Below are 22,693 nucleotides of genomic sequence, written 5' to 3'. Positions count from 1 at the left end.
AAGAAAAGAAAAGAAAAAAAAAGCTCAGACTGGGGCGAACGGAGGTCTTTGTCTCTATTCAGTTGAAAACAGCAGCCTCGGCTGCCAAGATCTCCTCGGAGAACCGGGGAGATCGAGGCTGCGACCGCCCCGCTTCCCGGCACCGACAGACGGTCATGGGACCACGAGGCCCGCCGCCAGCTGGCCGGAGAGAGCATCTTTGATGTGTGACGCACCGGGGAGACGCCTGCACCGAGCAGTCTCTCACACACAAACTGGAGGAAAAATAAAAAAACATTCATTCCACTGGTCTCATTCCACTGCAATGTGGGCTTATTTATAACCTACTGATGTTGCTGAGAGAAAATACTCAGAGATCCATTGCTCCATTAAAAGCACTTGTACTAACTTTTTGGGATTTTTAGGATTCTGTACAAATCATTGCAGGGATAATGAAACCATACCGAGTCTACATACAGATCCCTACATGGACTTATTATATCAATGCAACGCTGAAAACACCATAACAAAATAATAAAGACTGTTTATTCTGATTGATCATTTGTGTGACCCTAAGGGAGCTGGAATTTCATTTCTTTCACATCAGGGTTTGTCTGAAGAGGTGTTTTAATCCCTGTTACCATCTGAGCTGGTAAGATTGTTTTGAGAAGGAGTTCCTTGAACAGATGCAGGAGCAGGTGGATGTATCAGGTGCATGTCACAGTGGTTATTGGGGAGCTTAAATTTGCGCAGGCTTTAGGACCGCGGGATGAGCTGGATGAGAGGCAAAGTCTGCGCACCTCCACCATTTGTTGAAGTTGGGGGTTTGTCTTGAACCTGCCTTGTCTTGTCACTCCTGTCCCAGGTCTGGTGCTCCATGGATACAGCTCTGCTCCTCAGAGGACTGATGAATATGTGCGCTTTATTTATCTTTCTGTTTATTGGATATAATCCTTGTCGACTCTCATCACTTTGGTGAAATGCAATCGACTTCAAAGTTGAGGCAATGCTCAAAAATGTGGAAGCCAAGACAGCACTGGAGTAACTTCTGAGCGCTGTACCCCCCCTCTCCTTGTGCACTCTCCGGTATGAGGCTGTGGGGCAGAGCTACAGCTGCCCGGAGGAGGATGCTCTGCCTCTGGCTGCTGCTCCTGGGGTTCGCTCTTGTTACACTGGCGCTGTCGGATCTCTTCAACCGCGACAAAAGTCAAAGTCATCAGAATCCAGGACCTCCCCGCCGCCCCCTGCAGCGGTTCTCCAGTCCAATGGACCTGGAGGTCATCGTGGACTCCCGAGACCCTGCCTTAGAGCTCGGTGTCGATCTCGCCCCCCTAAAATCTTTGCAAGAAGACCAGCTTTTATTCGTGCCATCCACGCAGGGCACCAAGAGCCCGCCGCAGAAGAAGGGGAGTTACAAGGTGCTTCTGCCCGGAGCAAATAAGGACATCACTGCTCCGGCGCCTCCAACGCACGGTGAAATGGGCAAAGCAGTGCAGCTACACCTGGAAGGTTCGGAGAGGGAAGCGGAGCTGGCTGCAGTGCTGAAGTACGGGTTTAACGAGGTGGTCAGCGAGAGGATTTCACAGCATCGCAGGCTGCCTGAGACGCGCCACCCTGGGTGAGTGCACGGTACAGTGGCCAAAACGCACGACTGGAAAGAAACTGACCACATTTTGGCAGTTTCAAAGTTGGTGAAGTTGTTCTTTTGACAGTGTGTCTTTGTCTCCAACCTGACAGGTGCTTGGGGGAACAGTACAGTGAGTCACTTCCGTCTGCAAGTGTTGTTATCTGTTTTCATGACGAAGCCTGGTCCACGCTCCTGCGCACCGTGCACAGCGTCCTGGATACTGCAGCCAAACAGCATCTGCAGGAGGTTCTGCTGGTGGACGACCTGAGCCAGCACGGTACGTTTCTCCACCTATCCACATCCATCCATCCATCCATCCATCCATCCATCCATCCATCCATCCATCCATCCATCCATCCATCCATCCATCCATCCCACCTATGCTGACCACATGTTCTTGTCTTTGACACTGTGCACTTCTCAGGTCACCTGAAGACTGTGCTGAGTGAGTATGTGTCACATCTGGATCGGGTGCGTTTGATTCGCAGCACCAAGCGCCTGGGGGTGGGAGGGTGCCGTACTCTGGGTGCTGCCAGGGCTGCAGGGGAGGTGCTGGTGTTCATGGACTCCCACTGTGAATGCCAGAAAGGCTGGCTGGAACCACTGCTGGAGAGAGTGGCCCAGGACAGGTACTACTCATCCCAATTATCTCTAAGAATAACGAAGAATAATTAATATCTGGATAAACATTTGGCCAGAGACAATGCAACCAGCAGTTGTGTCCAAGCTCAGACTATTGTTTCTCCATTACTCTCTGCTGTTTGACAGAACCGCTTGTGAGAAGTGAGAAGATGGGGGGCTCAGACTTATAACTTGTCCTTACTCATTAGTAAAGCAGGGCTATACATGCGCTGTGTGTGTATCCAACCCTCAGCTCCCATGATTTGGCTCTAGTCTTGTGTCTCGGGCTGCCTGCAGCGCGGTTCTAATTAGACTAGGTAATTAGACTGAACTCTCCAGCCTGGAATCTGCAACCACTCAACTCTCTCAGCCACATGTTTGACCCTTCTCCCATTTCTTGCTCTCTTTCTTCCTCCCCTTGAATCTTTTCATTTCATTTCCTCTGAGCATCACATCACACATGGCCTCTTGGTAGAAATATTTCAAATAGCATATGTGGACCAGAACAGACCCCAATAAAGGACAGTTCATGGTTCTCAACTTGGCTTCTGTGACACAGCCTGAAACATGATCAAACATAGGCATTTGAAATGAAAGAACCACACACACACACACACACACACACACACACACACACACAAACACACTGATGACTCATGAGGAAATATTTTTCCCTTTCTTGGTACCTATCTCACTGCACACTGAATTTGAATAATAAGTGAGAATGTAGTCAAGGCAAAGAATTTTAAATGTCCTTATTCTTCCAAATGTTTGACCGACAGTGCCACACTTACTATTCACTGAGTCACTCTACCTGATTAATGTCAATAAAAAGACTCATTTGGATATAGAAATGGCTGTTTGATGTGGTGTCGCTCTGCAGGACCAAAGTGGTATCCCCCATCATGGATGTGATCGACTGGCAGACCTTTCAGTACAATGCCACCCAGTGGCCAGTTAGAGGAGTGTTTGACTGGAGACTTGACTTCCACTGGGAGTTAAACCTTCCACTGCAAGACAAGGACCCAGACTCAGCTGTGCAACCTTTACGGTGAGACAATATCATCTTGGCTGAACTTTTATGACATGGGTATATACCTAAAACAGCACATTTGAAGTAATGATGAGAAAAACCCCAAGAAGAAGTGGAAATTAAATCTATTTTTGTCCTTTTATGTTTATGGGAAATGTAGAAAATGTGTGTGAGTTGGCTGTGCTGTGATTCTTTTGTCCGTGAACAGTAAACTAGAGCTGTAGCACTCTGAAGTTCACATATTTATGATGCTGATTCTGACTGTGGCAGGACTCCAGCATTAGGAGGCGGAGTCGTGGCCATCGACAGACATTTCTTCCAAAGTGTTGGAGCCTACGACCCTGGGATGCTGTTGTGGGGGGCGGAACAAATCGAGCTTTCAATCAGGGTAAAGGAAAAGTGATTTATTATCAATTTTCCAGCTAAATCCTCCAGTTCACACGCTCTCGCAGAGCAGAGAGATGACAGACTGTCTTTGTTTTTCATCTTAAGTCACATACGGTATCTTAGTGATGGTTACCCCTGAGTGATTCAGCTGCCTTCTGTCAGGGCTTCAGGAATGTTGTGCTGGGACATGATGCCTTTTGCAAATGGAAATCTCAGGTTGAAGGTCTGGGAATGTCTTGGCCAGTCGACACATGCACAACTGTGAGAGCAAAAATACTTAGGGAGAATAAAAAGCCTTGGTGAAGTTTTTTCTTCCAAACCTCTGTCACTAAGTGTTTTACAGTAAAGGTCACACAAAAATAAAAGCTACAGGGTTGTAAACCTGTTTTAAGCATTAATGTTATCCTAGGTCTGGTCATGCGGGGGCTCCATGGAGGTAGTTCCCTGCTCTCGCGTAGCCCACCTCGACCATCACCACCTGCCGTACGTCTTCCCAGACCAGGAGCTGCTTCAGAGAAACAAGATCCGCATTGCAGACACCTGGATGGATGCGTACAGGAAGATTTTCTACAGGAGAGACACTCTGGCTCATTTCATCAGGCAGGTGTGTGTCTGTTTGTGGTGGTGGGGTCTGGGGGTCTGTTCAAAAGATTGGTTGGGGAGTGTGAAGGAAATTTAATCACATAAAATGTCTCTGTGCAGTCTGAGAGTCCTAACATCACAGAGCGTCTGCGGCTGAAGAGGAGTCTGGGCTGCAGGAACTTCCACTGGTACCTGACCGCAGTTTATCCGCAGCTCTACATCCCCCAGGACAGACCTGCACTGTCAGGCGAGGTAACACACACACACACACACACACACACACACACACACACACTGTATACTACTCAATGGTGGCATGACAGACTGATGTGTCATATTCGTGCCTGTTTGAAGCTGTATAATGTGGGCGCTGGCAGCTGTGCAGACTACCCTCGAGGGCAGGGACCACAAGGTGGGCCCATGAACATAGCACCGTGCAGTGGGACGGGCAGCCAGGTAACCATGACTACAGATTGTTCAGTAGTGAAAGTAGAAAGGAGACACACAGCGACACAGATGATCTCGTTTTCCGTCGCAGCACTGTGATCTAAACCTTGAGGGTGAAGTGCGATGGGGTGCGATGGGGCATTTGTGTTTGGACGCCAAGGGAGAGAGGGTGGTTCTCTCTCCCTGCCCCACCCACGGACCAACCACCAGCAGCGGACTCCAGTGGAAGTTCATAAAGGCAAGGCAGAGGGCAGAACCTGTTTTGTTTTATACTACATCTGAAGAGACTGATATGGTTGTGCAGGTCGTTTGCCTAACGCAGCATCTGTTTTCTGTTTCAGCTAAGCGGTCAACTCGTTCACCAGCACTCTCAGTTATGTCTGGAGGCTGTAATGGAAGGAGGGCACACGCAGAGCAGCACAAGAGAGGTCGACACCCACACCAACACAGGAGGTCTCTTCCTACGCGCTTGCACCCATCACCCCAGACAACAGTGGCACTTTGAGCAACTGGTGGCGCCTAAAGGTGCCTGATACACAAAGCACATAGACACTGGTGTGTTCGCAAGATGTGAATCATGGGCACATATTATCATATATTTACTATGCATAGTGGCATACAGAATGCCTTTAGTGAAATGGTGTAGAAAAATATACAAAATATAATTTTTTTGCTCCACTTTGCCACTCGGCTTCTTTGTTCCTGTTTTAAGGATTGCAAATAGCATTTATTGTGTTAAGTAATAAAAAAACAGATGATCTTTTAGTGATACCAAGTTTTAATATCTATTATTGTGTTGTATATTTAATCATATTCATTGTGAAAACCATGTAGAGAAAACTGTCTTAAATTATCAATTATCTTTTACTTCATTAAATGCTTTCATTAATTCATGTGTAAATGTTTTGATTATTTAGTCAACAGAATCACATTGAAAATTGCTGCGACTGTATGAATTGAGTACTGGGTCATGGCTGATCTGTCACATTGGGCATCATGGCCACTGTCCTACAAATCTAAGATGAGGCTGTAAGGAAAACAGTACTGGAAAAAAAAAATCAGTCAATAAAGTCCTGTTGTGAGAAGTTCCCCCAAATTTCCCTCACCTTGCCTACGGTAGACTTTAGTCGATTGAAAAGAGTTTGTTATTCTTCGAGACATAGAGAGAGTAAGGTTGCACTGGTGGTTAAAGTTTAATTCCATAAAACAAACAGGGTAATTAAGAACCTGTTACACACTCAGAAAAAGTGTTGCCAATTTTCTGGATGGTTCCTCAATTGTTGACAGGGATCAGGTAAAACCTAGTTAGATTAACAGTGAAAAAGAGTTGCCTATATCCTAGAGTCCAACAGTTACACTAGTTGATATGACAATTAAATCCAGAGGACAGTTATTATAGAGGAGGATGTGTATACATTTAAATGGTAAAAGTGAGGGCCACGATCTGCACAGAGCTTTTGGAGAGACTTACCAGATGAGTGGAAATCAAGCACACTGTACACACCCACACAGTCTTGAGAAGAGGTCAAATCAGGCAAATGTATAAATAAATAAATAAATAAATAAACACCTTTGGGGTGTAGGATCATTAGGATCATTACAGGATCAATTAAGCACTGATAAATGTTGGAATCTTTCTCATTGAATTTGGGAGCTATCGTTGCACTCTTTTACCATGTGTCTCTGACCAAATGAAAAAAATATTTTCTTACCATATCCACTGTCAACAGCAGAGGGAGCCTTCTGCTTTCATAATCTACAGCCCTGACTTATCACTTGTTAGTGTGATACACGAACACCCTCCCATTATGAGTTACTTATGAGAATATCCATTAAGATGTTCTCATGTAAACTTTCTATGGTTAGAGCTCACATAATTATGCTACACAGTGCTGATGTGTTAGGAGTGGATGTTGTCTATAAGAGGGAAACCTGTGATCAACTTCCACAAAACAGTGTCACCTGTTTCAGTGAAGACCCTGAGCTCGTCCTCAGTAACTCTCTCCTTGCCTCCAGGCACTGAGTGCTAATAACTGCCTATACTCTTCTTTAACCCGTGCTGCACTTAGTCCAGTCAAGTACACAGCACCTTTTCAATAAAAAACAGTCATATGGTATGTCTGCAGCTTCGAGGCATAGGTCAAAGACTTGGACAAACAACATGTTGTTGATTAGCATGTGTGCTCCCAGTTATGTAACTATCGGCTGCTGAGCTGCTGTAAAGGAAGAGCAACATCTCTCTGCTGTGGGTCTTCAGAGGACGGCAAGAGGTCACAGACTCCTCGCATGGCTGATTTCGCTGTGAAAAACAACATGTTTGCCAAGACACTTAAAGCTTACAGGACATACTGTAAGTATAATGTATAAGAAAGAAAAAGATAAAGCCAGTGGCAGGCCTGAGAGTTTAACCCTAATGTTGGGTTTGCAAGTGACCCCGGGCCCTTTTTAACAGCTTAAATGACTTTCATCAATTTACAAGAACTGATTATACATGATAAATATGATTTTGAACTGATGGCATGTTTCAGAAGTCCACTTCCAAAATGCTTTATTTCTTCCTGGTTGGATTTTTATAGAGCTGTAAAACATGGTTAAATAGGGTTTACTTTAATACTTTTTATACAGCACTCCCCCATCCCAAGTCACAAATATACAAACAACTGAGTACACCCCTGTGTTTTATCACTAAAATGTTCAGTGATTCAATGCAGTGTAATCGTACAATAATTATATTATTTTTAAGTTGGAGTGTGCTGTATTTTATCTTATGCATAATTAGAAACACACAGGCTAGACAGACTACATCAAAAATACTGAGTACAACCTCAATGCAACAAGTGTGAGTGCAGCTGTGACCACTGCAGCAAATTTGATTTCACCTGTGATTTTCAATTGAGGCTAATTGCACAAACAAACCACAGCTTCTTCAATTTTGGCCTGGGTTGTGTCAATGCAACATGACTCCACATGGTCAGGAACCGCCTGAACAACTAAGAGACCAGATTATATAAAGATGGGAAAGGGTACAAGAGCATCAGTAGGTTACTGAACATATGCTGAAACACAGTTGCAGCAATGGTTTGGAGGTATAAGAGGAAAACAATAACAGAAGCTCTGCATTGAAAACAGGTGTGTAAGTGCTTCTGACTTAGCACACGGAATTTCTGTGAGAATTGGTGTTTCAGTGACTGATCTGACTCTGAAGTCAACCTTTATAAACTTTGCCAATGAGCATGAACAGAGGCCTGATGAATATTGGCTGCACATTGTTTGGGCAGTTGAAACCAAAATAATTTTGTTTGGATCAGAAGGGGCCCAGCATGTTTGGTGTGGACCTGGCCAGGACCATCATAGTGACTGCACAGTGCTGACCATAAAACATGGAGAAGGGTGTGTGAGAGATATGTGGCTGCAAGAGTGAGATGTATTAGAAATGACATTTATAGATGGCACTGTGAATGCAAGAAGCTTGGCAGGAGAAGAAGTTTCCAACATGACAATGATCCAAAACACATTGCAAAAATCACACAAGAGTTTGTAAAGAAGAACAAAGTAAAACCTATGACCTGGCCAAGTATATCCCCCAACTTGAATCCATCAGATCACCTGTGGAGCATTTGAAAAGAATCACCTGTGGAAAAATGCCAGAAAATCTCTCTAGTATCCTCCTTGCCAAGGAGGATACTACATGTTATTTAACCATGTTAGCTAGCGTTAACTAGCAAGCTAACTCTGGCTTCTGTCTTCTATAGACTAGCAGTCAGCTAGCTAGCAGGAGTAAACATGAAATGGTTGATATTACAAAGTATGAGTATAATTTCAAGAACTGTCGCCCCTCAGTGAAAAGATCCTAGGTTTGAATTCTGGGCCTGGCGCCTTGCTGTGTGGAGTTCAATGACATGCACATTAGGTTAATTGTTAACTGCTCACTCTAATACCTCACCATGCTATGCCTTTATTTACCTTACAATACCATGACATTTTATGCCTTACTATACTGTGATGTTTTTATGACATTTTATGCCTAACTTTACTATGACTTTTTTTGAGCCCTAATATACTATGACGTTTTTTTTGTTTTTTTAAAGTTATTTTTTCGGGCAGTTGTTTGCCTTTATTCAGATAGGGACAGAGAGAGAGAGTGACAGGAAAGTTTGCGAGAGGGAGGGGATGACATGCAGCAAAGGGCCGTGGATTTTATTATTACTTTTATTCCATACTATACTATGAAATTTTTATGACATTTTATGGCTTACTATATTATGACGTTTTTTAATCGTTTTTATGCCTTTCTATACTATGAAGTTTTTTTTTTACGTTTTTGGCTTACTACTTACTACACTATGACTTTTTTATGCCTTACTATGGCTCCTATGACCTGGCTCCTTCCTGTTTGGAGTTCAATGACATGCACATAAATTCAATTGTTAACTGGTGACTCTAATACCCTACTATACTATGCCTTTATTTACCATACTATACTATGAAATTCTATGCCTTACTATACTATGACGTTTTTTGACGTTTTTTCCTTACTGTACTATGAGTTTTTATGCCTTACTATGTGATGCAGTATTTATGTGCTGGCTTGCTGGTACAATGGTCAGAACTGCTGTCTCTTAGTAAGAAGGTCCTAGGTTTGAATCCCGTACCTGATGCCTTCCAGTGTGGAGTTCAAAGACATGAATATTAGGTTAATTGTTAACTGCTCACTCTAGTACCTCACTATACTACGCCTTTATTTACCTTACTATACTATGTCGTTTTTTGATGTTATTGAGCCTTACTATACTATGACATTTTTATTACATTTCATGCCATACTATACTTAGTTTTTATTACTTAATATACTGTGACGTTTTTATGCCTTACTATACCTTGATGTTTTGTGGCGTTTTCATGCTTTATTATACTATGTCATTTTATGCCTTACTATACTATGATATGCATCGTTAGGGAGAATTCTTATAATCGGTGGTTGAGGTATGTCAGTGAAAAAAGTGCGTTGGAGCCCAGGATGTCTTATGCTGAAGATTTTTATTGAAACTTGATCAAGGAGAAAGGAGGAATCATCAATACAGACTTCTGTGCATGATGTCACCTCAATCCTGAAGAAAGAACCCCAGTGGGTAGTCTTTATGCAGGTCCAAAGATTACTATAGATAGCTTACGCCCCACATTCGATCAAATACCTAAAAGAAGATGAAGAAGAGGGATGTGTGAACATTCTATTGGTTCATTAACCATAAACAAGGAATCATGATTCACACACGCCCAGATGCTGATCTCAGGACACCAAGCCTTTTGTTACTGACCATGCAAGGTATTCTGTTATCAATTGTAGCACCAGCAATATCCACAGAAAACCACAGCTGGGGCTGTAAGATTTAATGCAGTAGCTGTGGCACTGTGACCTAGGGTGGTGGACACAGAAAATTCCCTCACATCTCACATCTTAATGTCTTAACTATACTATGATGCTTTTTGACATTTTTATGCCTTACTGTACTATGATATTTCTATGTCTTAGTAAAGCCTACTATGATGTTTTAATGGCTTACTATTCTATGACTTTTTCATGCCTTACTATACCATGACCTTGGTTTGGTTACAGCGAAGGTAACATATTGAATTCACTGATGGTATATGATATTTTTGCATTATTTGTAATATTTGAATTCTTACATATAGAGTCCTTAGTTTTTTAGTTATTCTGCATTTTTTTTTCTTTTTTTGGAAACAGTTTTCATTGTTTGCACCTATGGAGGCCTGCAAATACATCTCACCAACGTGTTATATTCCAACTACAACTGTCTTTTTCCAATTGTGAAGGAGTTTGGGACGTAACCCACACCAGTTTTTTAAATTATTTTTAAATCCATATATCTAAGTAGCTTGTTTGTTTGAATTTTCAACTCATTTTGGGAAACAATATTATTCAATTTCTATTCACTTTAAATACATGTAGCAGGTGTTTTCCAAGTATTCTCTCACCTCCCCATTTCACTGTGACTAACTCCTTCTGTCTGTCTCAAATTCTCCTTGAGACTTTTCTTCTCCTTTACTCTTTACACTTCCTGTTCTGAACCTGTCCTCCCCCTCTGTTGCTGTATGTGACCTTTTTCCTTCCCCTCGCCTCCCTGCTGTCTCCCATCACTTGCATCTTCCATCTCTTCTCCATGCTGAGGTGAGTGTGAGCCACTGTATTACTGTTTTTCACTTCTTTCCTGCCACCCCTCCCTCCAATACACACATAAACACACACATCTTCCAAAAAACCGGGGTGACTCAGATGGATGTCAGCTGCTGTGGTGCAGGAAGCTGTGGCCTCTTTATGAAGATCCATGGCGCTATTTTACCCAGGACAGCGGTGCCTGTACTTACTGTGCATGCTTCAAAGAGCCTTGGGTCTTCCTCACACAGACACTGTTGTTTCCAGTGATTTGTAATGTGCTTGTTGTGCAATTAGATCTATGTGGGTAGGCCTCAGGAGCAGACACTGACACTGAGCAAAGATTAAGGGCATTAAAATGTGACAAAAACTTGGCTTGGAGCAGCAATTAAGGTCAGAGACAAAAACGGCTTTTGAACGTCTCATTTAGAAAGTTCCTGGTGTCAAAAACGCTTTATGCGCTTTATACGGGCACTCCTTAAATTCTGAGTCAATGTTTCAACAACACCTTTATTTCTGTAACTCATTACATAGTTTAAAACACATTAGTAATTGCTGTCTTGAGAAAATATAAGCAGCCATACACCTATCCTCCTTTTGTATTGGTGCACAAAAGCAGGATCAATGTTAGTCTATCTTTTTGTGCATGCATAGAGGGTTATAACTGAGGTCAGACAAACTTAATCACCGAACTTAAATGGTTAAAACCACAGATACTGAAAACATAACTGAGCTATAAATTTTCCCTTATATTTAAAAACATAGGTGATGAAAACTCGAATGATTTACATAAATAAAAAACACCTTGATTACTGAATAAATTAAATTATTTATACATTTATGAACAGTCTGGTCTTTCTTTTCAGGGGCTTTTATCGATCCAATTTAGTGACCCCATATTACCATCACATTGCTGACTGACAAAGTGAACAAACATGGACAATGGGCACAGATTAAATTTAACATTTGGAGATTTCCCTTATATGCAACACACAAAGAAATGTTACATAAAGTAGTCCGGCAAAGAGGACAAAAAGTAGAACGATTCACCTTTGGACTACTTCATCTACCAAATAGCCCTCTGTCTGGCTTCTCTTCCTCAGTGTGAGTGTGAAAAGTCAAAAACACAAATATGGATAACATGTAGGTGACAAACAGAAATAACACAGACCAGAAAAATATACCTAGCCATTAGTGTACCTGAGAGAATCAAAATAATTACATCTTAATGGAGCTATCTGTAAGTTTTGTTAAAACTACTTACTTCTTTTCTTGTACTGAAGTTAGCATGCTAACCAGCTAGTTAGGATCTGGTCGGGCTGTCTTGCCACTTTCCGATACGGAGTCACTGTAGCGTCCAGTCTGCCCTTAAGAATTAGCACTTCTCAGAGGGTGTATTATGACTTCTTGTATTTTAAATGCAACAATGCCTGAAGCTCTTGTCAAGACTGGTAAGTAAACAGCTGGTAATGCTAACTTTGGCTATGTAGCAAAAGTAAAACTTACAAATGGCTCCTTTAAGTAACTCTTGAGATAAAGTGGATGTGAAAACCCAAAGCAAACAGTTCAATAAATGGTTACACAGATATAAGGTTTTTGAGAGTGTTAATAATCCATCAACAAATGGGCCAATATTGGCCAAGCTTCTGGGTAAGAGGTTAAATAAGGTTAAGTATGTACACCATTCTGAATATTCATGTGTTATATTGAGTATAAAAATATGGAACTTATTCCATTTTATTCCATTCATAAATATGTGGTTCTGTCTAAAATGTGTTCATAAACCAGCCATAAAGTGAAATGGTAATTTAAGGCTTCTACTTGTAAGTTCAATTTACATCTCAGTTGGTGACAAACAAATGTCCAGAAAACTAAATGTGGCTCACAGACAAGAAACACAAGCTGAGACAGAGCAGACAGAGCCCTATTTCCTATCTTACCAGGTAGTTTGATGTTTCAGCTGGCATCTCCGGTTATGCAATAGTCGGGTATATGGCTGAAAATAAAAGCTTTATTTTTGCCTAGTTATCCTAGAAAAACACACCATCACACAGCAGAATGGAATGGTACATTATGTACAGCTGCCTAACAGTGTTTTAAAGGGTAAAATGCTGCCCGGTGTTCATAGGCAGAGGAATGCCTCCTGTCTTCTTCTATAAGTGTCTGTTCAGACTTTTCAACAGGGACCCTTTACATCAACACAATGGAAGACAACTATTTACCAAAAGCTTTACATGCTGATGATCCTCCTATCTGCTGCTTAAAAATGCCAGACTACTCTCTGACAGTTGAGCAACAAAAGAGGTAATTTAGCAGCCGCTACAGTATCTCCGCTTGATGAGCATACCCAGACCTACACCTCTAAGAGAAGAAGCCACCATTAATCTCCACTTCTGACATTCACATTGTTCTGCCGCCCATCCCTCCACCACCACTTGTTCCATAGCACCCAGGGGAGCAGCTCAGACTCATTTATCAAACACACAAGATGTCCTGCAAGCTTCATCCCCCCCTCCCTTCCTGCTTTATACCAATGCAAATATAACTGTTTGGATGTGCAAAAGCAGCCACTGTCTCCCCCAGAGTGGAACAGATAAATGTAAAGCCCTTGTGTGGAGAGCTTTTTCCACATTTTACATGTGGATGTACGCTCTTATATATGCATAAAGGCACAGACACTTGGTATACATGGATGTACACATAACCAGAGCCACTAGCAAACACACATCAGACCACACAAACACATCCAAACACAAACATAATGTCTCTTTGGCTCAGCACACAGCTCAGCCTCTGTTCCTGGGGAACCAGCCAATCACAGCTCAGACAGGGCTGAATTGAAAGACCACACCAACAGCTGGCAGATTTCAACATATCTCCATTATGTCGGCAGAGATGAAAGGAGAGAAATGGACATGTTTTTATTACCTGAGAGAAGTTCTCACCTCCTGCACAGCGATGGTGTTTTTTAGTGCTGAAATCTGGGGCGAGGGACAAGTGAAGAGGCTCTTTTCACAGGGATAAAGTGCTCATTTGAATGGAAGAGTGAATGTGTGTGTGTGTGCGTGCGCGCGCGCGCCTGTGTGTTCATACTGCATTTTTTGTGTGTGTTCAGATGAAAAGAGTGGACAGGGATGAATAGTTGCTGTATTTGGGTCAGGGCCATCATCAAACAATGTGAATCGTGTGGATTAGACACATACACAGACCCACAGCAGGAGAATGAATATGAAACACAGAGTTAAGTGTATGTTAGGTAAAAAAAATGAATGCCCGGATATCAAACCAGCCCACATCCCACCTCTTTGAACAATCAGCTTTCTCCTTTTAGCATTTCTATAGAGCTTTCCCCCTTTTCTCTCCTTTCCCCTGAGTCAGACTCAACTAATCGAAAATCATAAGTGGTGGGAAAGAAAAAAAAGCATGGGTGCAAAGGAGAAAGGCAGATGGGACTCAGTTTGCTAATGACAGATAAAGTGGGAAAGCAGTGAATAAAAGATGAGTTTGCTAGCAGGTGGATAAAATGATGCATAAACAGCCAGGATAGGATTGTCTGTACACCATTAAATATGGATGGGCCTTCAAGACCCGGGGCTAAATAACAGCATTTCCACAGATGTGCTGAAGGCGCTGCTAAATACACAAATAATCATTTTCAAACACACCCCCACCCACCTGCAAGCACCCTCTCAGTAAAACACACAACAAACAGTCTGAGTGGGGGAATATTTTGACCACACATATATTCATTTATGACCACATCACTGCCCCATCTAAAAGCATTTACACACACACACGCATTCAAAAACATACACACCTTGACATGGTTGCACTGTTATCTCCATCATAAATAAGAGTAACCCTGCCACTATCTCACCTGCGTCCCTGCTGAACCCAAGTATATCCCCTCACACTTCCTAACACACACACAAACACACACACACATACACAAACACAGTAGAGCAGTACCTCCGCAGGTGAGAGCAGCTGGACCTGTGACAGGTGTGTCAATGTGATCCCCAGCACGCATACTTACTCAGTTTTCATCCCCGGGCTACGTCACCAGTGGGACATGACGATTGCTGCGCTTTCACCTCAGATGAACCGTAGCAGCAGCTAACAAAAGACAGACACACACACATACACACATACACACACACACACGTACACAAAACAAATACACACTACTATTATAAACAGAGTGTGGACAAACAACAGTCTTGCATGACAGAGATCTGGCGTTATCAACTTCGTGTGTTTCTGTGAACATGAATACACAGTCGCTCGACATGCCAGTTTCACATCAGTGCCATGAATATAAGTTCGTGTTGTCTTGACAACAGTGCTAGCCAATACGCATGCCAGTGGTACAACATTTCCTGCGTCAGCTTTTATTTTGAATTGTATGAACCAAACAACAAGCTATATTTTGGATATTTTTGACACCTGCACCAGCCTTAGATGCTGAAAGATGTCTGCTTGTTCTTTTCTGTCATATTATTATAATTATTCATTATGATGATAGCGATGTGTGTTGGGGCCACGTCTTTCCAGCTTTAATGAATGTTGAATGAATGAATGCACTGAACAACAACAAAAAGTCAGGACATAACAGTCATATTTGTCGTTTATTAGCATAACAGGTCTGTTTTCGTATCTAATAAATATCAAAATGTTAAGGGAAAAAACAAGTTTGATTACAGTACATTCCATTTGCAGAGAAGCAGAGTCAAACCTACATGAATTCAAAAGAGAATAGTAGATCTGTCGGGCCGAGAGTTATGACCTTTTTCCTGGTTTGGAAAGGATTGCATTGGCTGGTACCAGCAAACAGCACTGCCATAATCTCAGATACAGTAGCATAATTTGCTGCCATCCCACACTCTTGCATTCTTTGAGGTAAAAAAATACATCTTTAGTATTGATACATTCATAGAAATATAAAAGCGTCTTTATCTCCTTATTGTGCTTTTATGTGGGAATATTGCCTTCGCTCTGAACAGCTGAGAAAATGGATCTTGAGAGTTGGTAACCCTGGGTGACGATCAGGGAAACGGCCCTCGATGTCGATCATGAGCCAATTTAGTATCGGTGGAGTGCTCCGGGCCACTTCACAACAGGGGTGACTACCTTGCTCCTAAAATTACCCAGTGTTTAAAACTGAGCCCACATCCGATAAATATGCATCAGTAAATGCCAGGTTCAGCTATTAAAAGAATGAACCATGTTTCCTTTAAATAGATAGATAAATGGCAAGCTGGATTTCCACATGGTGACATGCAGCATGTTAATGTGTGTCTACAGGCACTACTCAAAAGGCTCGGAAAGGCATGCAGAGAGAAAGAGAAAGAAGGAGGGAGAAGAAAGGAGGGAAAGAGCGAGTGTGGTAGGTGAATGGAGAGAAACAGTGGAAAAGAGAAACGGAGAGGGAGAAAGAGTCCCTGTGCTCAGTGTGACAGACGACAGCAGGGGCTGTTCTGCCTGAAGCGCAACATCGACCCCCCCCCACCACCACCACCACTTCCATAACCAACTTCTACCACCCTCCAACCGCCCTCTTCCCTGAGGGCCAGAGGTAAAGAGCACAATACGTCCCATCTCTCTCCTTGCACCATCCTGTGCTCTAGCACAACCAGCCCCAACCAGCCACGCACTGGTCCAGGCAATCCAGAGCATCAGGCATGGGTTGAGTGAGCAAGAAAGAAGGGTTAAAAGGAGAAGAAATGGCAGAGATGGGGGGGGGTTGGGGCAATGATGTTAACTGCCCCCTCCCCTCCTTGTCTCCAAAGCCCAACACCACCATTCAGGATGCTTTCTCTTCCTCTGACCAACCCAGTCGACCTTAAACCATCTCTAGCCAGGAGCGAGAAAATAGAGGACAGAAACAACTCTCTCCACCTCCTCCACCATATCCATCTTCTCCTCCATTATGGCATACCTGTTGTTGCTCTCTGAAGGAGCCTCAAGGTGGGTGGGTTGCGAGCCGGAGGTGAGCTGCACCCAGAGAGCTGCCACCATACAGCTCCACAACTGACCCAAACCTCTACATCCTGTCTGACAACACTACGTTTCTATAAAGGTAAAGCTAACACACCTAAACCTCCTGTACTTGTTTTCATGCAACTGGATTTTTAAATACGTGCCTTTAAAACAAAAGAAATCTGAGTTGCGTCCCTGCAAAAGTCCTGCAGAGATATGGGGAGGGGGGCCCCCAGTTGATCAGTTCAGGAACATATCCCAAAAAATGTCCTGGAAAAAGTCCTGCAGAGTTCAGACGGAGGGCTGCTACAAATTCTTGGTTGGGTTGTGGTAAGCCCCCCCTAATCCAGTTTGAGGAGAACACCCGGAGCTCTGATGAGGGCCCTCATCTCCCCCGGCCTGCGGAGGTGGACTGTGTACCCTTGACCTGATGGAGCTACAAGCCCCGTCTTTGTAGTGGGAAATCTCCGGTGAGCTGAGAGGCGAGGAAGGCATGTGAGGCTGTAATTGAAGGGCTGACGAGCTGGGGGTCGAAGGTGGAGTGGAGCTGGGGATAGGAGGGTACCCCAGCTGGAGATCCCGGGGTCTATGTGTGAGAGAGTCCATGTGGCATATTACACCATGTTGCTGGGGGATTGTGAGAGGAGAGGAGGGTAATGACATGGGCGTGTCTGTCCAGATGGAGGCAGTCTGAGCTGGTGAAGGGTACGACTGAGGAGGGTTAGGATGGGGCAGGAATGTGTGGTGGTGTGTCGGCGAGTAGTGTGTCGGGCACTCTACTGAAGGTGTTGGCACTGATGACATGAGGGTCTCCATGAGTTGAGCCATTCTCCTCATGACTCGTCCGAGGTCAGCCACTTCCCTCCCCAGGGAGCTTACCTGCGGACATAAACACAGGCTACATTTAATTTTAAAGGGTAAAAAAATACCTCAGGCCTCATCCATGGGTGGGTGTGGCATAAAAATCTAAATTCGGGGACTCAAGTCAAAATAAAAAGCCTCTAATAAATCTGGGCTAGTACGTCACAGAAATACATTGGCATACTTGCCCTCCTTGACACACAATTAACCGCATCTAATTCCACACACCTGTGTTAAGGTACATTCACCAGAGGCAGAAAACGTGGTATAACACATTGAGACATCAGCTCATAATGTGTCTCAGCACGAAAGGATAGGTTCAATAGTCACACGAACATGCTTGCTCTGATCATTCCTCCTGTTCACAGTGGACATTAAAAGATCCTTTCCCAGCATGCTTGTGGTGGAAGAGATGGGAACAAACTTCTGTTTCTGTGCAAAGATAGTTAATCTCAAATTAATACGAGGCCTCAGCATTTACACGGATTCAGCAGGCTGTGTTGTCTAATACAGACTGCTGAAACTTATTAACTCCAGATAAACTTTAGAATTTGTTTTTTTTCTCCTTGGAACAAGGACTGTGGATTTTTGATGGAGGGATGTTAGGAGGGGATCTCTTAAAGGGCAACTCCACCGATTTTACACCCTCAAAGTGTGTTTACAGGTCTTGGGGTTGTTACATAAAGCCTTTTGTGATTCCAGATGGAGTGTCAAGTCTCATACATCGGCTGGGTCTGAAGACTATAAGATTGTAAATGAAAGAAAATGTTGGTGTTAAAAAGAAGTGAGCTTACAAGAGGCTAGCGGCTTGAGGATACATTAACCGCTACTAGCATAATGCACCTAAATCTCTGACCAACCTGTCGGCACTGTGGTAATTGATGAGCCACACTTTCCAGCTATTACCCACTATATGAAAGGGAAGAAGTCAAGTTCCTCATTCAGGCCTGGGTGACTTGTGGCTTTGAGACTGAAGATCCAATTTGCCTCTTGTTGCTTGAGGCATTTGACTCTGTCACCACCTCTTGCATTTAAATCCATGGCCTCAACACTTACAACTTTCAAAGTGGAGTCAGTGCCATGTAGCTGACTTTTCTGGTTATGTAATAAAGACAAACTTAGGCTGCTAATTAAACAGGAACAAAAAGCCCAAGGATATACAGTACATCGTTATGAATTTGGTATTTTCAGGTCAGTCATTTTGGGTCAAAACATTTCTGTCCCCTGCCTGCTGTTTTGCATGTAATGTCGTGCTGCTATAATTGGTCATTGCACTGATGAGGGAGGCGGAGCTGGTGATTAGTTGCTCTCTGCACGTGGCATGTCCACAGTGGGCACAACCATGAAGCCCTGCCAACATGCCATCTGCTTCTGCCAGTCAAAGCGCTCATGACCATTCATCACACACATCACTGCTACTGGATGCACATCTGCCCTCAGCAGGACACACAACTCTAGGTGGGAGCTGCTCCAGTCACTGTGTGGATTCGTCAAGAGGTGATCAGGCAGTGCGTATAAATATGTTGTGATCACGACAGATCAAATCAGCTTGGGTGCTCCTTCTCGCTCTCTCAGTTACATGGACACACATTGTACAGCGTATACACTATATATATATATATATATATATAGTGTATACATAGTATGTAGACTGCACATTTAATTGTATTTTTCATAACTTTGATCTGCCATACTGAGTGCCTGTCAATAGTTTTTGGAGAACAAAATATTCTGTCTCCTCTTTCACAATTCTCCCATCTCTCCCATTTCTGGAGTGGCTGATAAAGGCTCTGATAAAAATAGAAAAGCTGAGAGCGACAGGACAGTCCAATCTGACACGCTGTCAACATGATTCCAGTACTCCCACCTCAGAGACAACCATCAGACAAAACAGCAGCAACGGACGACCAGAACCCATTGCAGCTACAGGTACATGCCAAACTAAAAATTTTACTAATGCTTATTCTTGTGCTAACTTTATTTGTATAACTGCTATACTCATGGTAATCATCTTAGTCTGAGTATACTACAGCACTATTATACTGATAGAATGAGTTAGTAATTGGCTATATTAGATATCACGTGATTTCCCACAAGCCTGCCTGGTTGATGATAATATAAGTAAATGTGCTATGCCTTCCTTTGCTCACTCTTAGGTTTGCTGCGACACATATACACAATGCTTATTCACTTCAGTTTAGCTTGAAGGATTATTTACTTTTTTTATATAGATACTTTAGCTGCATAGTTTATTTAATTAAGTATAATTTTTTGCCTTAAAGTTGCACTAATCCATATTTTAATATTAACAATGGATCAAATGACCACATGTAATGTGGAAAGGTCGTAGTGTGGTTTCCCTCAGATCTGCAGAATGTTTTAGTGTCGATCAGCTCATTGTTTTGGTTTTATGTCCTGCAGCTTTAATGTTTTCAGTCTCACCGCTCTCATCAACCTTGTTTCCAAACAAACAAAAGGCAACAAAAGGTCAGATAAATTTACAGTACTCTACCTGCCCAGCACCAGACAGCAGACTGACCAGGTTAGTGGCTAGCTTGTGAACATAGTGGAGCATTTAGCTGCTAAACAGCCTCATATTTCACTCAGGGGTTGGTGGAGACCAAAACAGAGCTAAAAGAGAGTAAATAGTGGCCAGAAACACGACACGGCTCCAAATGTATGTTAATGTTGCTCTAAATCTGCTGGATGCGTAAATAGGCAACTTGCTAACACATTTGCCACAACAACTTTGTAACGCATGTCAATATTATGTTAACAGGTTGTTCCATTGCCTCAAAGTGGCCCAGTTATTCTTGCTTTAAAGTACACGTACAGTTCATAAAATAATTTTTATTCTCAGCTTTTCCTATTTGGTTTTGTTGCTCACTGTTCATTTACTAAAGTAGGTCACCACTGCTGTAATTGTATGTGTGCGTGCACGTCTCATTCTCAAGTGTGTCTGTGTTGTATGTGTGTATCATGTTGTAGTGTGTTTCTAGCCTCTTATCGTAATTATAAGTGCAATTACTCAGAGCATTCAGGCAATGCTTGAACCTTCGTGTGTGGATGTACATTATGATTTCCATGACACACTACAGGTCTAAAGGTCACCAGGTCCCACTAGAATAAACCCTTCAGATGCACAGATATAGCTTAAAGTCAAAGGACAAAGGTAAGAGGTCACAGATCGAGGCAGAGCTGGCTCACTGCTGCATTCACACAATTTGTAATCCATTAAAATGTTGCCTGTGAGGTTCTGACAGAAATTAACCTTGTTGTTTTTTTTTTGGTTTAAAATTGAAATTCATGTTTTGCTATTCAGAGGTGAGACTGACAGAAAGTGAAAACTGCACCCCTTGGTTTACTGCGGTACACAGTGGTTTGTCTCAAGAGGCCCTTGCGCTTTGATTTTGATTTAAAAATTGTGCTATTGTTGTTAATTATTGGATTGAAAAAATAGATTACCTTCAGTCGAGTTGCAACAGCAAATTTGGGAAACAGCAGTGGATCATTGGCTTATTCTACATCACACTACATATGAAACTAACTATTAGAAATTACAGGAAAGTCTGGGATTTATTGAATTCAATTGAAATGAATTCTTTCTTTTTCCTTTAACAATTAATACTTTTCTGCAAACACACACATTTTGGCACTACCCTGCATGTGCTAAATAACATACAATGCCCTAACATGTCATTTGTGTTTGTGTATGTGTTTGTGGAGAGCAGATAGGGTTTAAACAACCCCCTCCCCTTTTCATCTCCTATGGTGACCGGTGTGGATAGATGCAAGTGAGGATTAACAACCTACAAGACCATGCTGAGAGACTTCCTGTCAAACACTGGTAACCCACAGAGACGGAGAAAGGACAAAAGAGCCCATGTGCATAACTGTGTAGGTGCTGTGCCGCTGTCTTTCACACTCCTCTCTTTTATCCCTCCCTTTATTGTCTTTTTTTGTCCTCTGCCTTTTCTCCTTTCACTCTTTTCTCCCCCTTTTATTTCATGTTTCTTTTTCTGATCATCCTACAGACTGGGGCTCAGCAGGAGGAAGCAAACACTCCTCCTCACCTGCCAAAAGTCTAATGTCAATTTAGCAGCCCGCCAGTCAAAACCATGGGATACAGCACGAGAGACTGTACGTGTATGTGTGTGTACGAACAGATTATTTCAAGCTGGTAACGGACCTCCAAAGTCTATAAAACATCCGAATATGATACTTGAGAATGCCACTGACAATGCACAGAAGATCTATGAGAACCTAATACAAAAGCAACACCGGGACTTCCTCAGCTTTTATTTATTTTTTACTACTTCTCTCAATCCAATCACCTGTCTTGTGCCTGACATGCTGACATGGCCATATGGCTTGTGCTTACATGTGCCCACCTGTCTGTCTCTCTCTCTCACCACACACAAACATAACCAAATACACAAATAGTCCTACCTGCTGGTCAAGATGTCGCAGTTGTCCCCTGGTCTCTTCTGCTTTCGCTGCTAATTCTGCTGTGCTGATCTGCAGTATATCTGTGACACAAATTAGCAAGTTACAAATCACCTAACGCGCCGAACAGGCAGTACAAATTTGCACCCAGAAGCTATTGCATCGAGGCAGCTGATAACTACTCTAGGCATTGGCAGAGATTGCCAATTCACATTAATCCTCCTCATTATACAACGGTTCTGCAGGGTTTTGAATGTGAACGTTTCTCACTACCCAGGATTTGGGAAGTTGGAGGGATTGTAAATGGGTATTAGGTGATATTTGAGAGGTAAACTGATGTGCGCTGTAGGATGGGAGGACCTGTGGCAGATGCCGAGGCACTGGTTGGTTCATTGACAGGACAAGCTCGGGTGGTGGAGAAGGAGAAAGCCAGGGAACCCTCTGTCCCCTCACTGTCTTCAGTACCGTCAACGATTCTGCAGGGGGGAGAAAAGATTAAGTAATCATTGTTGGATATTCTAAATACAATGAAATATATACATTTTTAATATTAATAATA

At 42.8% G+C, this 22,693-nt stretch overlaps 2 protein-coding genes across 2 annotated transcripts in view; one reads left to right on the top strand and one right to left on the bottom strand.

The window, feature by feature from the left end:
- The first annotated feature begins 847 nt into the window (after positions 1 to 847).
- Positions 848 to 5,498, top strand: galnt15 (polypeptide N-acetylgalactosaminyltransferase 15). The gene is made up of 10 exons (XM_022747397.1): positions 848 to 1,597; positions 1,717 to 1,883; positions 2,031 to 2,235; positions 3,111 to 3,278; positions 3,531 to 3,648; positions 4,057 to 4,251; positions 4,350 to 4,481; positions 4,584 to 4,685; positions 4,768 to 4,914; positions 5,018 to 5,498. The coding sequence occupies exons 1-10, from the start codon at positions 1,068 to 1,070 to the stop codon at positions 5,207 to 5,209; spliced, it is 1,956 nt and encodes a 651-aa protein (XP_022603118.1). The 5' UTR covers positions 848 to 1,067; the 3' UTR covers positions 5,210 to 5,498.
- An 11,635-nt stretch (positions 5,499 to 17,133) lies between these two features.
- Positions 17,134 to 22,693, bottom strand: part of kcnh8 (potassium voltage-gated channel subfamily H member 8) — a 48,325-nt gene continuing 42,765 nt past the window's right edge. Inside the window, exons 14-16 of the mRNA XM_022747129.1 lie at positions 22,495 to 22,610; positions 22,138 to 22,217; positions 17,134 to 17,706 (exon numbers count right to left, since the gene is read on the bottom strand). Coding sequence (XP_022602850.1) covers positions 17,134 to 17,706; positions 22,138 to 22,217; positions 22,495 to 22,610 — 769 coding nt within the window. The remainder of the gene's footprint in view (positions 17,707 to 22,137; positions 22,218 to 22,494; positions 22,611 to 22,693) is intronic.

The sequence above is a fragment of the Seriola dumerili genome, unplaced genomic scaffold (genome assembly GCF_002260705.1).
Source record: "Seriola dumerili isolate Sdu_G_001 unplaced genomic scaffold, Sdu_1.0 BDQW01000110.1, whole genome shotgun sequence".
Classification (NCBI taxonomy): domain Eukaryota; kingdom Metazoa; phylum Chordata; class Actinopteri; order Carangiformes; family Carangidae; genus Seriola; species Seriola dumerili.
This window is presented reverse-complemented; position numbering and strand designations above follow the sequence as displayed.